Source organism: Xiphophorus maculatus, chromosome 22, assembly GCF_002775205.1.
Source record: "Xiphophorus maculatus strain JP 163 A chromosome 22, X_maculatus-5.0-male, whole genome shotgun sequence".
Classification (NCBI taxonomy): Eukaryota; Metazoa; Chordata; class Actinopteri; order Cyprinodontiformes; family Poeciliidae; genus Xiphophorus; species Xiphophorus maculatus.
The window spans coordinates 2,471,698-2,488,313 of NC_036464.1; the positions used below are offsets into that span (position 1 = coordinate 2,471,698).

Sequence of the window (16,616 nt, forward strand, 5' to 3'; positions counted from 1 at the left end):
ATCATGATTTAATTAATTAATGTAAAATATAAAAACCAACCAGCAGCAGCTGAAACATTTCTGGATACAGATGAGTTTTTATCACGTGATAGAAACTCATTCAGGATGAAAACCTGTTAGAGGTTCTGACGCTCATAATTTGTCAGATTAGACTTTGACTAGGCCACCTTCATTTTGGACTTTTGGTGTGATGGTTGGATGGTCAGATGGTTGGATGGTGAGATGGTTGGATGGTCAGATGGTTGGATGTCTCGGGGTCCAGGCCGGCCTCCAGCTGCTCCCTGCCGGCGGTGTGTGGGCTCCTGGCCCCGCTCCTGGTCCCGCTCCGCCGGATTGCGGCCATATAAGCAGCCGGAGCTCCTGCCGCCTCACCGGAGGACCTTTTATGGAGACACGCGGCCGGAATTCCGAATCCCGCATCTCGTTTCCCTCTGAAAAAAATCGTGAAAATGATGCGTGATGATCTTGGGGAATAAATCCGTGACTTAAACCTGAACGCCTCATTTAAAACCACTTTGGTCTTTTTATTTTTAATAATCCGGCTTCTGTCCTCACCGCGGCTCCACTTCTTCTATTTCTGGAGTTCCCTCTTTTTTTAAGGCCAAGTCCATATTTGGTCAGTGACGTCAAGGGACACCCAGAGATCCCCTTTATAAGCATCGTGAGGCGCGTGGGAGCCGTTAAAACGAGCAGAGAGGCGGAGGAAGGAGCGGGGTTAGCGGACAGCATGAAGGGAACCGGGGACACCGTGGCAGAGACCCGCTGAAGATCCTCGGGATGAGCGCGAAGGTTCTGCTGGAGGGAGTTTCTGTGGTGGACACGGCGGAGGGGGGGCTGACTGTGTTTAAGGAAGAGCCGGTGGGAGAGGAGGATGGAGGCGGTGAGCTGACTCACCTGGCTGCGTCAGAGCGACCTGCAGGTGCTGACCATAACGTCTCTTTTCTGTGTTTTCCAGGTGAGCTGCTGTTCCAGGGGAGGAGAACACCTGAGCTGCAGATCCACGGAGATCTGGCGCAGTACGCGGCCACTTTACGCACGTTCACCGGGCGGTTCTCCGTGGACTCCAGGGGGGCAGGAGCGCCGTGGGCACCGGGAGACCCCATCAACGTGGTCAGCGCTGACATCACCGCAGTCGACCCGGAGTCCGGGTCCGCGCCGGATATTTACGCACCTGGAGGAGGAGGAGGCGGCATGGCGCACGGCCCGCCGGACATCAGCCACATGTACGCGCACCCCCACCCCGCCCCGTCCTACTCCTGCAGCGGGGAGATGTACCAGGACCAGTCCGCCTCGGGCTACCTGGCGCCGCCCACCTGCTCCGGGTCCTACCACCCCCCGCAGCCGGACGGCCCCGCGCTGCTCTCCATCATGCCAGAGTACGGCGGCTTCTACCAGCAGAGCTGCCAGCGGGACATCCAGTCGGCCTTCCCGGACCGGAAGTCCCTGCCGTACCCGCTGGACCCGCTCAGGGTGCCGCCGCCGCTCACGCCGCTCAACACCATCAGGAACTTTACGCTGGCCGCTCCACCCGCGGCAGTGGAGGGCCCGATGTCCGCGGCGTTCCCCACCCACCAGAACCTCCCGCTCAGGCCCATCCTCAGACCCCGGAAGTACCCGAACCGGCCGAGCAAGACGCCGGTCCACCAGCGGCCGTACCCGTGCCCCGCGGAGAGCTGCGACCGGCGCTTCTCCCGGTCCGACGAGCTGAGCCGACACCTGCGCATCCACACCGGCCACAAGCCCTTCCAGTGCCGCATCTGCATGCGCAACTTCAGCCGCAGCGACCACCTCACCACGCACATCCGCACGCACACCGGGGAGAAACCGTTCTGCTGCGAGCAGTGCGGGAGGAAGTTTGCGCGCAGCGACGAGCGGAGGAGGCACATGAAGATCCACCTGCGACAGAAGGAGAAAAGGTCCTCCGCCTCCTAAAATCTACCACCATTTCACAGAAAATGTCGTTTTTAGCAGAAACCATCTCGTTATTTATGAACTTAATCTGCAACAATGAGCAGAAACCTCCACCAAGTTTAGTTTAGATGACAGAGTAGATTGAGCAGCTAGAAGAGTCTCACGTTCTGGTCCAGGACCTTCCTGTCTGTGTTCTGATGCTCTCAGGGACCCAAACAGCCCAGATTAGACATGAACTCAGCAACACGTGGCTCCGTCATCTCAAAGGCCCAAATCCCAACTTCTTCATGCAGTCAAACGTAGAATCAGTTCCTCCTCCACGTAGCTCAGGTGGTTCGGTCTCTGGAAGACATGTTGAATGTTTCAGTTTCAGTTTGTTTGCTCAGGAAGTGAACTGGAAGGACGATCTGCAACTTTCACTGGATTTCAGGTTTTTACCTGATGAATGTAGGAGGAGAAGTCAGAGTCCAGGCCGAAAAGCTTCTTATGCAAACGTGACGAGAACTAAAGCAGCTTCTTGTTGATGCAAATAAATGTTGGTTTTGTTCAGGAGGTTCTGGTGATTTGTTGTTTCTAGACAATCTGAACCAAAACTGATTTGGTTCTGGCTGCATTGGGGGAAACCAGAGACACAACTAGACTGGTCACTCAGCATGGTGCCTTCAGGGTTCGTACATCTTACAGGGAACTTGCACAGAGTAGATAGAAGCTGGTTTACAGTCATTTCTCAGGGATCTTTGGGGAACTGAAAGTGTATGTTTACCCCTACAGAGGACATCTGGGGTACTTACTGCACATGTTCAGATGGGAACTGAACAGGGTTATACTCAGCAGGAACAGGAAACACATCAGCAGTAAAATGAAGGAATTATCCGAATTTCTTGGGTGGGAGAGTCTGAATAGTCTTGGCATCGGGTGGATCAGCACCAGGAGGCAGGTCCTGCTGGCAGAACATGAATAAAAGGAAAATGTTCATGGTGAATCTGACATGTTTAATCTTAATCTTTATCCAGTATGTGTGTGTGTGTGTGTGTGTGTGTGTGCCCCCCTTTTTGATGCTGCTCTGGGCAAATGCCCAAATGGTCCCTATCAACAACGTGGGTACATTCGGTCCAGTACCTTCTGGTTGGTATGTACTGGGAACTTAAAGGTATTTATTTACACAGTACATCCAATGTGCTACTTTTTCTAATACGTACAGGTACCATGATACCTACAGGGTAAATATAACCAAATATTTTACAGATGACTTATGTGTTACTTTCTGTCAGGTATATTCCTGTTTCTAACTACTTACCTCTATACTTCAGAGATGTATGTATGAGGCACATACTACAGTATTTAAAAGTTTATTGCAGGCCACATTTAAATCTCTTTGGGGGTAAAGCTAGTCTGTTTCATTCCTAACCTATGGTTAACTCAAGTGGAACCTACTGGATGTTGTATTTTAGCATTTCTTCCTGAAAGTCTGCCTGTGTAGATCTGGACACAGATGGGTTTTAACGGCTACTTTCGTTGTACAAACAGTTCTGTAAAATCCTGCTATGCAGGTAAAATATAAGTAGTGTTAAAATCCTAATCAGTGTAAACTCTGTACCTACCAGGTGAGTAGAGAAACCGACAGGGTGGTGGAGGCCGTCTGGCGCTTTCTTACTTACTGAACGCTGATCACAACAAACCGACTCAAACTACAGGAAGCTGCAGGCATCTGAAGTGTCTGTACTTCACCATTAGCTTATAAAGTGAATATTCTCACACACAGCCCTGTATGGTCCTGGTGTTTAAAGACTAATGGACAGTTAGATAATACTGCCTCGTTTCCACTCAGCGGTATGGCACAGGTCGGTGCGGTTCGGTACAGGAGAGTGTTTCCACCGCTAGTTTAAATGGAGTTAAACCCAAACACTTAATGTTGCACCATAGTCTGATGACAAACGGACTCTCACCAGTGCAGAGGTTCTCAACTCCAGTCCGTAAGGAGTTTAGAAACTTTTAGATGTACAACAAACCTCAATCAAATGCCTGAATCAGTTAAAATCGCCAGATTTCTACTGATGACTATTTTACTCAGGTGTGTTCAAGCAGAGACATCTAGAAGTTACCAGACACCGACTCTAGAAACCTGGGTTTGAAGACACCTGAGCTGGTATATCTCATGTTCGCTGCAAGCAGTGATGTTTTTCTGTCCCCCAACCAATGGACAGTGTTGACTGACGCCATTCGCTCCATCCTAACTGTACCAAACCATATGGACCAACAACTGAAGGGAGTCCAGGACTGGTGAGGTACAGATCAGTTCTATGAACTACTTCTTAATGGGAACAGACTGAAGTGTCTACGGAAACTTGTACACACTTCCATCTTCTTCCACTCACCTTCTACCTTTAGATCACCGTTTCTCAGGTCCAGTCCTCAGAGATCACTACCCAGCGTATTTTAGATGTGTCTGTTCCAGAACACCTGATTCATGAAACCAAGAGAAGCCTGTTAGTCACCCACTTATTCGAGCCAGGTGTGTGGCAGGAGGGAAACACCTACAACATGCAGGCCAGTCTGGAGCTGAGAAACATGGCTATTTTATGAGGTACTCACAAGGTACCAGTAGGAAACTTCCAGTAGGTCATTTCCTGGGCTCCTCTACCCTAAAGTCCTTGGTTGTATATATTCTGTAGGTCTAGACTGCACCAAGTGGTATCCTAGAAACACCCTGTAGGTATTCAGTAAAGGTCAAGAACTGAAACCATTAATCAAATCACTGGACACTAAAAAACACAATTTTGACAGAATAACACTCAGAGTTAAAAATAAGCCAGAACTGTATTAAAAATATATACATTTTGCACTTAGAATAATAATAAGCAGCTTTAGCTTCACCTGGTTCAAATTCTGTGGAAAAAAAATCCTATTGAGCAAATCTTCATAACTTTATTCAAAATCAGATCAGCTTTGCACCGTACTGATGGAGACCTAAGAAAGGCTGAGATCTTTACATGTTAATGTTAGATTTTCTTAGTTGAACCTTTTTTTAGTTTTTAGGATCTAAATTGGGCAAAAACTTATGTTGTAATTAATTTTAGCTGATTAAAGCACTGAAGAGATTTTTACCTGGGCAGATTTAAAATGTCAAAGTTTTGATCTACTTTCCTAAATACCAGGAGTCAAATCTCTTCAATCTGTCATCAAACATCGATCAAAGAACATAAATCTATCAGTTATCAGCTCATTTATCTGCTTCCTGTTCCCTCCTCCGCCACACGGTGGCAGCAGCGATCTCTCTAGATCATTTTAGAAAGAAGTGAACTTCTAAAAACTGGAGTTTTATTTATTCTACACAGCTTAAAACCGAGGCTGAGACAAAATCATGTTGATTATCTTTATTTTGGAATCAGGCAGACAGCTTTAACCTGCACAGATCCACAGAACCACCCAGAACCCCAGCAGAATCTCAAAGTTTTGATTTAATGCAGCAACCATCACATCCAGGTTCCCTGAGGATCTCAGAGATAAAAACCACAGAGTCCAGATGAGAGGAGAAATCTGGGCTTTCTTTCTGTGGCTGAAGGCAGGAAGACGAGTCGGCGGCTGCAGCCTGGAGGTTACTTGGTTCAAAGCTGCTTCCTTCATGCAAACGCTGGAATAAACAGCAGTGGAGCCGAAACGAATCAGATGGACGGATAAATCAGAGCGCAAACTGCTGAGATCAGGAAAGAAAACTGATTTTAATTCATCTCTCCTGGTCTGAAAATGTTCAGTTATAGAGCAGCAAACGTCTCCTCTGGGTGTGTTGTTTAATTATTACTAAAAACATAAAGCGTGTCATAAAGTCCAGCTCTGGAGCAGCAGATCACAGGTCAGGTCTGCACAGATTAATGACTGACTGCCTGCAGGAAAACTCACATTCTGAGTCACAATTATGTTTCATTTGGGTCAGAACAACAGAACTACTTTACAATGAGGCTCCTCTTTACAGATGGCTAATAAATATTTCATAGATATGTTAATTACTACTTTATAAACCATTAATTAAAGGAGATAAGGAGAAAAACTATTGTTGAGCCTGTATATTTTATCTAGTTATTATACTACTTCGCACAATAAGCATTTGTAAATGTTTCATTTAGCATGTAGCCTAAATAAAACAATAACAGTTTCTAATGATTCATTAAGTGTTAATAGATGAATGGTAACATTTTTACTAGGTGCAGAAAAAATGATTCTGTAGAGAATCGCAATAATGAAACGACTCAAAATGCTCAAAAATCATTTTCAGTCTGCTTCATTTATTGTAAAATGATATTATGAATAATTGTTTGACATGTTTGTTTTGACTTAAGGAAAAACGTAATGCTGCAGATTTAAGTTACAGAATTTTATGCACAAAAATATTCATGTTTAAATATAAACTGATGGATTTGATATATATTTGATATATGAAATAAATGTTTTTATCAGACTTGTCAGGAACAGTTTAAACAGAATCTCTAGACCGCTTTAATCGAAAGTCGTTTTGAATCGAATTCTAAAAATCGGAATGAATCTGAACACTGAAAGATTTGCATCTCTAATATCTCTAAACTATTTATTAGCCATCTATAAGGGGAGCTTTATTCTAAAGTGGTACCAGAATAAGTCTGGCCAGGTCCGTGAAGCCCGGTACGGGACCTGGGCCAGGTCCATTTAACCCGGTCCGGTCCGGGCGGATCACAGGTGCACCTCCGGGCCGGGGTACGGCTCCCCTCCGCACCAGAAATGAGGCGGCTGGGAGATCTCCATGAGCCAGACCTCCTTCTCTTTCCCGTCCGCGGAGTTCGGTTCCGAATTGGTGAGAACCTGGTAGTAGTGGCAGTCCCTGCCGTCGTCCGGGTCATACGGCGGGGCCAGAATATCCATGAACGCCGTCGGCCCGTCCACGGCGTCGATCTGGTGAAGGTTGTCCCGCTCCGGAGAGAGGACGCAGGGGCCGCTCTCCTCCGTGTATTCGGCGGAGGACCGCAGCACGGAGCGCCGCAGAGCGCCCATCTGCGCCGGGGGCAGCGGCGGCGCCGCCTGCGTCCCGCCGCCGTGCCGCTCCAGCCGGTCGAAGCAGCTGATCCTGACCTTCCCGTAGAGGACTTTGAGCACGCCGTGCATGCCCGGATGGTCGTGCAGCGGGATGGAGGCGCCGCTTTTCAGCAGGAACACCCCCATGCTGAACTGGTCCGTCTCGCAGATGTGCATGTAGGTGACCGGCGGCACTCCGTGGTGGTACGGGTTCGGCCGCGGCGCGCTGTCCTCGGCTCTCCGCGGGACGAGCTTCAGGTCAGCCGCTCTGACTTCCGTCATCAGGCTTTTCAGCTTACCGTGGTTCTCTACGAAGGACTTTCCGCTCTCCTCACCGAGTCCTGGTGGGTTCCTGAAGGTGACCAGAGCCTGTCGGGCTATTCTCTGGACGATGGAAGTCATGGTACTGTCGCTTGGCATCATCCCGGATCAGGAGCGCAGCTGCCCGGCTCCGCTGCCTGCTGTTAGCCGTAGCCCCTCTGCTAGCTTCAAAGACAGTTTATTGACAAGATGCTCCACTCCGCTGTCAAACCGCTTCGAACTGAAGGACCTTTGCTCGGAACCGAACTGTTTAAAATGATTTTACAAAATTAAAATTAAACAAGTTTCAGTCTAAACATTAAACATTTAAACAGAATATTCATCATACTTACAATGAATACGATTCTATGGTAAAGCGACTTTATGGATAACACGTCCTGATGTTCGTTTAGTAGCTTTGTTATTTTATAAACACATTAATGTTTAAATGTTTCGGAAAAAATTACGAAATTCATAATAATTTCTGAATCTATGACCTTTAGGCATAAAATCTGAATTTAACGGTCACTTCGAAACCCCATTTTTAAATAACTGTCAAACACGTCCGCACCAGGCAGCTCGAACGCAGAGAATCATGGGAGATGTAGTTATATATATATATATTTTAGATAAAAAAGCTCTACTTTCTTGTCACAAAGTAAAATTAACTTGAAATACTGATAGAGAAGACTTAATACAGTTTTAGTACTTTATTTAAAAAATGACTAAATGATTACTGTCAATATGTTTGCTAGTTTGAGATTGAGCTTCCGAAAGGATACACTACATTTCCCAAGATGCCACAGACGGCATAGCGATAACCAGCTATTCCTCGAATACAAGCGGTTAGGCAGTGAAAACAAGTTGTCTTTCTGTCAAACTGTGTCAAGTTTGATGCTTATAGATCAGAAACTGAAACAAAAAGCGACTGTGTGTCGGACTGATACTAACAGAGACCCTGAAGATCCCATTTTAAACTGGTTTCATCTGGTGTCTAATTTCAGGAGCCTTTTTATGCATCACAGAAAGCATAAAAAAATAAGATTCTCCAGGGAGAGATGATTATACAACACATAACTGCAAGGATTTATAAAAACAAGTGTTGGATCCACATGGTAGAATTTATTTTTAAAAAATTCTCTGACCAACAAGGCTTGAAATCTCCACACAGTGTAAATTTGTGTAAATCTGCAAAGAAATGTTACTGAAGGTCCTAGATCAGGGGGTCAACGACCTTTGCAACTTTTCAGTCCAGCTAAACCAAATTTATTTAGAGTTGCAACACCACTCTTCAAAATAAAATAATTTTTTATAGAACCAACTAAAGGAAATTTGTTCCATTTTTCAATTATTAAAAACAGCAACTTGTTTTATGTTATGTTTTGTGGAAATATTTTGCAGATGGTGAATGAAAATGCTCAAGAAAAAGTGCTAAAGATATTATCACCTTAACTTTTATAAACATATTTAATTTCTTTAGCATTTTTAGCCAAATAGCTTCCATTTCATTGACAATAAGTCCTTTTAGCTTCACATTGATGATCATGACTGACCTCAGGTACCTCAAGTATTTCAGAGCCTTTCCCAACACTTATAGAAAACTACAGATTCCAAGATCATTAGTTAAAGAAACTGTTCAGCAAATACATCAAGTTTTTTCACCATATTGAAAAATCCCCTTCAGACTGAAGGAAACGTTCATTGACCCTCCTGCACTCTGTAACAGGTGATTTCAAAACAAACCAGGGGAAGATAACATGTTTTCCTTTACTAATCAGTCTTTCAATTGATTTTAAAGCTCAGCTGTTTTTGTAGTCTTCAATAACGCAGCACATGAGCAAAACTAACTCTGGAGAGTTAAACATGTTTTCATAAGCCCACCAAATCCTTAACACTTCTAAATGCTTATAACTGCCTATTTTAATAGTTTTAACACCAAATATACCTTAATATACATTAATACACACAGTAGAAACCATCATAGCACTACCTTAGAAGCTCACATTTACCGTCTTCCTTATCTCAGTAACTGGTAGTAGTAGCTCAGGAAAAAGGACTAAGGAAATGAATGGCACTCCTGGATTAGCTGCATTAAGCCGAGATAGGCCAGCTTCCAAAGCTGCATTTTATTTTGAATATTTTAGATATGCTCTGTGAGAAAAAAAATCAGCAGATAGGAAAATTTTCCCAGATTCAAACTGCTGCATCCTGGGTGCCCAAATTAGCGTTAACATAGATCCTTCCTCCCAGCTGTTAGACTCTATAACTGTCACTGCTTCCAACAAAATCAATGTCACTTACTGTAAATAGTCTGTTTTACAGCACAAATACACGACCACACTTTGTAATTTCTGGTTAAAGTAACCTATCCACTTATACATTCCTCTGGATCAGAGAGTGCTATTTTTAAAACCTACACAGTGTGTTGAAATGTGTTTACAGTACAATATGCTATTCTTTATTCTGTTTTTATGTATTTAATATTTTTTTTATCTTTGTGTGAATCTACTTGCACTGCATCACCTGTCACTTTGCTGCTGTTGCCCTCCTATGGCACAACAAAGGTCATTTCTATAAAAGAATAATATTTGGAGAGTTATGTTCCAGATAAAAATTAGGCAGCAGTCCACCGTGGCGTTAGAAAAACTGGCCTTAATATCACATAATAGAGAAAAACACAACACTATATTTCCAAATAACAATCATTTCCTGGTCTGGCGGGACAACAGCAGGTGTCTCTGACTGATAAAAACCTTTAAATCTGCTCACAGATTTATTTGTTTTGCTTGGACAGATCAAAGCAGACAGAAAGAGAGGATCCGCGACCCGCTTCACACCAGAACCGGATGTATAAACCACATGCTAGGCTTTTCCCACACATGAAGGAAAAGGAAGCACCTCAACCATGATGTCAGATTCCCATCAGTGGTTTTACGGTTCACTTCTCTAAAAAATAAACAGCATGTGAATACATTATTCAGCCAATAAACAAAAAGCAGAGGCTTGAGATAGGAGATAAATCGGCCTAATTGTCTTAATGTTGGGAGATCAGCTGATTAAATGGTAAATCAATCTGATCCACCGATCTTATCAACCTCCGCAAAGTTCTGAAAACGAGTCACTGTTTCCTTTTACTCTGCTGCCGACTTGTCGTTATATTTAGCCTCGACAAAAAAATCAATATTGACCAAAATCAATATCAGTAGGTCAGGCTTTTTAAAGATCACCGATTGGTCAGAAAACTGCAGCCGGTGCAGCAGCAGCTGCAGGAGCCGACTGGACCTCAAATCCTTCTGATCTAAACAAAAATGGAGGATCTGGACAAAAAGAAGAAACTAAATATTAAGTTTACAAACTAGATATTTAGTCTCTTATCAAATATTTAGCTTGCTAACTAAATATTTATAAATGAATGACTAGCATGGTAAAAACCTGACAAATGAAACAACCTAACATTATTGTGGTTTACTTTGATAGTTTCAGGAACTGATCCTGTTTATGGCCTAACATGATAAAGTCACTGCACTTTAGTTTTTCTTATTGTTTGTGCTTATATGTAAATAACAATCTAAAATAAAACCAATAATAGTGGAAATATAATTAATTAGGTTATTCCAGTGTTATTATGCCTGATGTATTCATCAATAGTGAACATTTTGATTATTCATTTTTTGTCAGGATTTTGTTTTCTGTGTTGATTTGAGTTTTTCTGTGTCTGGAGTCTGATTGTTCCCAGGTGCGTCTCGTTCCCTGATTACCTCTGTGTTTAATGTCACCTGTGTTCCTTGGTCCTTGTCTCACCTGTACAGCTGTATTGTCTTGTTTAGCTGTTTATTTCTACCAGTGGCTAACAGCTCTGAGTGTTTAGTATCTGCCATCTGTGCTGCCTGGATTTTGGACTTTCTGGATTTGTATTTTCATCATTAAATCATCTCTTCTTCATCCCACTCTGTCCTCAGCGTCTTCCTCACCACCATTCACCGCAAATTGTGACTTTTTTACTTTTTAAAAAACATTGTATTGAATTAGGATCACAACTGAAAGAGTTTATATTAACATTTGAGTATTTTTTGTTTTTTTTATTAATTAAATCGAAGCTCAAGAATAAAAATACAGATTCATTTGAAGAACATGTTTTCATAATTAGTTTTTGTATCATTTGTTTTGGGATGAAAATGAAAACTTCCAAGACTAAGACTGCAGTTTGAAGCTGACAAAGGCAGGAAATGCTTTTAAAATACAGTCAAACATAACAGATGGATGAATGTTTTCTCCTCATTTTAGGTATTTTTTACATTTTATTCTGAGTTTAATTAGTTTTTTGCAGTAAGGTAATGTCATTTTGTGTCTTTTTCTGGTAAAACAGATTAGAAATGTGGTGAGCGTTGAGTTTTTGAAGCTTCCCTTGAATCAGCCGTTCTCTCCAACACCTCCAGTAAAAATAAAATGTGCTCCCCGTCAGAGCCAGCAGGACGCCGGCGTCTCGGTGCGTGGAGCCATCACCCTCTCCCACGCAGCTCCTCAGCCTCCGTCTGATAAACATCTGACACCCACCTCCACACGAAAACACTGCACAGCTCGCGTGGCGTCACGACTCGACTCGACTCGACTCGACTCGACTCTCCTCCCCTCCCCTCCCCTCCCCTCCCCTCCCCTCCCCTCCCCTCCCCTCCCCTCCAGCAACATGTTGGGTTTTTTCTACAAGCAGGAAGTGGAGAGAGGCTGAAAATAGACGCAGTGATTGTGGGCCTGATGTGGAGCCAAGCAGTGGAAGCCCTGCGTGGCTCATCGTCCAAACCAAATAAACAGGATGACTTATTGCAGAGCAACAGGCCATCAACACACCGCCTTGTATATTTAGGACACGGCTGTAAACAGTTTACCTTGTTTTGTGTCGATAACAGACCGTCGATGTCTTTTAAACGCTCTGAGTTCAGTAGCAACATTTACACAAAGAAAACCAGTGAATTTACTGTCTACTTTAGTATCAAGTCTGCATGTTTATTTTGGTCGTTTCACTGTTAATTCAGGATGAATTTTGTACACTTTGTCCTCTAATTAAAGGTATTTTCAGTCAAGGTCAAAGGTGAGTTAAAATCCCAAGAACAGGAGGAAATAAAAGGATTAAAATTTGTTAGTTTATTGTTCCAGGGTTGCTGTTTATTCCCATTTGGTTTCAACTCAACAGACTTAAATTCAAACATGTCATTAATTTCTGTGGTTTGGTCTAAGATTGGAAACAATGAGACATGTTTTTGTTTAAAGGTTTTTTTTCCAGCAAAAAAAGATCAAATAAATAAATCCTGAAATGCATGAAGCAAAAAAAAACTCACATAATTCACCAAACATCAGCGTATTGATCCACACAGATCAATAACAGCATTATTTAAAATCAGCAGCCTGGCTCAGCTTCACACTGGGAACCAGAAACAGCTGCAGCTGCTGAGGTCTTATAAAGTGGTTCTGAGTCGGTTCTGGTCCGGAAGATACAAGCAAAAGCAAAAATATTAAACTACTCCTTCAGGTAGATGTTTATGATGAATGTTGACTTGAACTGAATTAACTGTTACTGAACTTTTGGGAGAAGCAAAGAAGAAAACGACAGAACAGAAAATAATTTGTCTCCAGCCAGAACAGAGACACGAATGTCTTATTGGCCTAAAATACTCAGTTATAATAAAAATAACAGCATTTTCACTGTATGACAGCCTACAAAGATCAGAAAAGCTCCTTCAGGGTAATCATGTCATCAGTATAATCTAACTAGCTACTGATTATTAATAAAGATGCTGAAGTCATTAAGACGTTTTAGTCACATGTTCTTGTGTTAGCATTAGCATTAGCAGCTGACATCACTCTCTATCTAAACTGTCTCAAATGCAGGAAATGTTTTCTAAAACTGGAAAACTTTTAAGCGTTTCTGCCCGACGTTTACATGAGTTCCAGAATTAACATGTTGTTCATGTGAATCCCAATCTCTAACCTAACCCCAAATTAATCCTACTCATCATACACAGCAGCAACAAGGGCAGATCACATATCTGCATGACCTTCAGGCAATAAAAACAGCCTAATCCAACTCCAGTCCATTTTCCTAGAAAGTCCGGTTTACTTGGGGAGGTGTGAATCAGCAAACTCTGGTCCACATAAACCTCGGTCTGGGTTCGCTTGAAGTGAACTCTGGTGTGGTTCCAGTGCAGATATGAGACCAGAGGCCGCTCCAAAAGCCGGTAGCGGACTACAGCACAGGGCATTCTGGGTAATTTCAACCAAAACGAGCGCACTAGTCTAACGCTGGTGGGAGAAATGTCCCTTGATCTTTTACCAATGAGAAAAGAAAAATCCTCCAACTGCTAAAATCTGACGTCTAAGTCTATGTTTCAGTTTTGTGAAGAAGGAAGTTGTGCTCAGAGGTTTTTGTGTCGTGCAGCGCCCCCACAGGCCAGGAGGGGAACAGGTTGTTTGGTTGGTTTGACTCAGAGCAGAGAGAAACAGAACCACAGCAGCTGGAGATGGAGCAGATGATACAACTTTGGTCCCCAACAGAACCAAGTCTACCGGACTATCAGGTGGAAATCTAGAGAGTTCTGGTTTGTTTCTCCAACAAGCCAGAACAACTTCACTGTCTTCAACGTCAAATAAAGCAAATGAAAGGCCTGGACGGTGGATCATCAGTTACTCCAGCAGGTACAAAGAAAAACCAGCTTTTAAAATAAAACTAGCATTAAAACCAATTCTTCCTGACCCAATCAGGATGTATGAATAGGTTATAGACCCGATGTAGACCTATAGACCTGGTGAACATGCCCAATCCTTAAAAAGGCAACAAAGGGGCGGTTTGAGACTTGCGTGCCGTTATCCCTCTGACACTTCAACGTGAGGGGATCCAAATGTGTTTAGTGACAGACTTCTGTCCTCAGGGTAAAGACAGGAAACTGAATCCGGAGGCCAAACAATCCCGTAGGGAACGTTCACATGCAGACACTGACATCACACGTAACCCCGCGATGTTCTTCATTTCCGAGACATGAAGTGCTTCCTACAATCCTGCAGCAACTAATTTATAGTCTGTTTAAGTTGAACTGCCTGCGAGCTGCATTTCATCTGATTTTCTCAGCGAGTCTGTGCCAGCAGAGATGCGTTTATCTGCGGCCCACGTGGGCTGTGACGGGGTTACAGTCTGCAGATGCTCGCGCTGATACGTCCGTTTCACAAAAACACATTTTCTCCCAGCAAAGATGGCGACGTCAACGAGGTGACTTCACGGCCGGGAGCGCGAACAGAGAGCGGTGCCGTGCGAGCGGCGGCGTTGACGTCAATGTGTTGCGTTATCGTGTTTACTCTCTGTGTGGAAGACCAACACACGCCTGCTTTATTTATTGACACACTCAGAGGCAGTTATGAACCATAACAAAACAAGTCATTTAACATTCTGTCCAGGCCTCCTGTTCATGTTTTCTCTCCAGATAGCAATGAAAAGAATATACACCAACACATCCTATTGCAGAGGAAACATGATGTCCATCATACTGAGAGTTTTTCTGAAACAGACTAAAATAAAATAGTAACAGAGTGAAACAGACTTTCTATTTATATCTAGTCATCTTGGTTCTTTTCTAGAAAAATGTTCTTTATTTTGGCTTTTATCCAAAAACAGCATAAAAACTGAAAGAAGTCAGAACTGTATAAAAACATTAAATAAACTATTTTAAAATGGATTTTAAGCACATTCTGTCAATGCCAAGAATATTACATGAACACATTGTTTTTGCACTTAGGGAACATAAAATCTGCTGTATTTACAGTTTTGACTCACATTTCCTTCAACAGACTAAAATAAAACAGTAACTTTCAGAGTCAGATAGACTTTCTGTATTTACAGTGACCTTGGTTCTTCTCCAGAAAATGTTCTGTATTTTGACTTTGGTTCCCCTCTGTTAATGACCCACAAAGGTCAGAGAAATAAACTGAACCTAATAAGAACGATTTACTGTTTCGGGTTTGAAAGGTTCCTTCTGTAGATGTTTGACTTTCTTTGAGACTTGGAGGTCCGGTCAGAACAGTCCAACACTTTACTCTCAGCCGTTCTTGGACGTCTCTAGTGGTTTTGGGTTGTGGTTCTGTTGGAAGACCCGTAACCAAGCTGACACCAGCTGACCATTTCTCTGCAGACAGTCTTGAGTTTCAGTCTGAAGACAAACAGTTAGCTTACCTCTAAATTGTACTATACTGTATTCATGTTACTGGTAATAAAAGTATTTTTAATTTAACTAAAGAGAAAATTTGCCTCTGGGACCCATAAGCAATATAAACAAAAAAAACGCATCAAATTTGAAGTTTACAACATTTTGACAGATAATTCGATTTTAATGCTGTCATTTGTATGACTTTTAGCTGAAATCATGCTTTTATTTTCAGAAAACGTTCATATACAGTAAATATGTACTTGCTCCATGTTTGTGTAAACACCATTTCACCAAACCGCACAGTGATCAGCCTTTAAATAGGCCGACTGACTGATTCCAGGCCTGAAGACGCATGGACACACCTTAGAGGACACGCCTTAGTTCAATACGTCCCTATGGTCAAATTATTATTCAGTCTTTTCAATCCAGGTTTGTTTCATTCGTTTATTTCTGAAAATATTGTCGTTGAACCACAATTCAAAAGCAACACCTGATTTTCACAGGTTAATTTTCAGTTATTACTTTAATCAGCTTCAAGGTATTTCAATAACCACTGTGGGTTTTTCGGTGATTAGCAGGGAGCTACCAGCCATTTTGTCAGGAGTGACCCAGTGATGAAGGTGGAAATGAGTTGAACTGAGAGGAGCTGCTGTGTCTAGAACAGGCACCAGAAGGTTGACATCAAGCAGCAGCCAAAGGATCTTATTGTGAGTCAAAATGACCAGTAAAGCCAAGAAAACACAAAAGATGCTTTATGGACGCAGTGGGACAGAATCAGCAGCACTTAATGAAGTCTCACTGCGGTTCTGGATTCTGTCATGGTCATGTGATCATACCTCTACAACACCTCTAACCTGTTGCGAAGCTCTAAAACTCTGTCCACTTAGTGACTCGGGGTTAGGACCCGACTCACTTCAGAGTCCAGATCCCATATCAGCAGCGTCCCCAAAGGAGACCCAGAGGGAAAAGGTCGTAAACCTCCTGGAAGTCAACAAAACACATACAACTGATTGCTTGAGGTCCCAGATGTCCTCAAGCATCCAGAGAATGACCAGAACAAACAGATGAATCAGAGCAGAAAAACCCAAACTGGTTCAATAAAAGGCAAAAAGCCCCATTTGGTTTCCTCTGTGGTTCTTAGATGTTCTCCATGTTCTCATGAGAAACAAGAACTGGAAG

At 43.0% G+C, this 16,616-nt stretch overlaps 2 protein-coding genes across 2 annotated transcripts; one reads left to right on the forward strand and one right to left on the reverse strand.

The window, feature by feature from the left end:
* The first annotated feature begins 684 nt into the window (after positions 1-684).
* On the forward strand, positions 685-3,095 carry LOC102220095 (early growth response protein 2b-like). The gene is made up of 2 exons (XM_014471438.2): positions 685-880; positions 956-3,095. The coding sequence occupies exons 1-2, from the start codon at positions 778-780 to the stop codon at positions 1,930-1,932; spliced, it is 1,080 nt and encodes a 359-aa protein (XP_014326924.1). The 5' UTR covers positions 685-777; the 3' UTR covers positions 1,933-3,095.
* Positions 3,096-5,270: 2,175 nt separating this feature from the next.
* LOC102220352 (2-aminoethanethiol dioxygenase-like) lies at positions 5,271-8,549 on the reverse strand. The gene is made up of 2 exons (XM_023328054.1): positions 7,605-8,549; positions 5,271-7,518 (listed from the first exon to the last, which is right to left on the reverse strand). The coding sequence occupies exon 2, from the start codon at positions 7,372-7,374 to the stop codon at positions 6,613-6,615; it is 762 nt and encodes a 253-aa protein (XP_023183822.1). The 5' UTR covers positions 7,375-7,518; positions 7,605-8,549; the 3' UTR covers positions 5,271-6,612.
* Between the last annotated feature and the right edge of the window lie 8,067 nt (positions 8,550-16,616).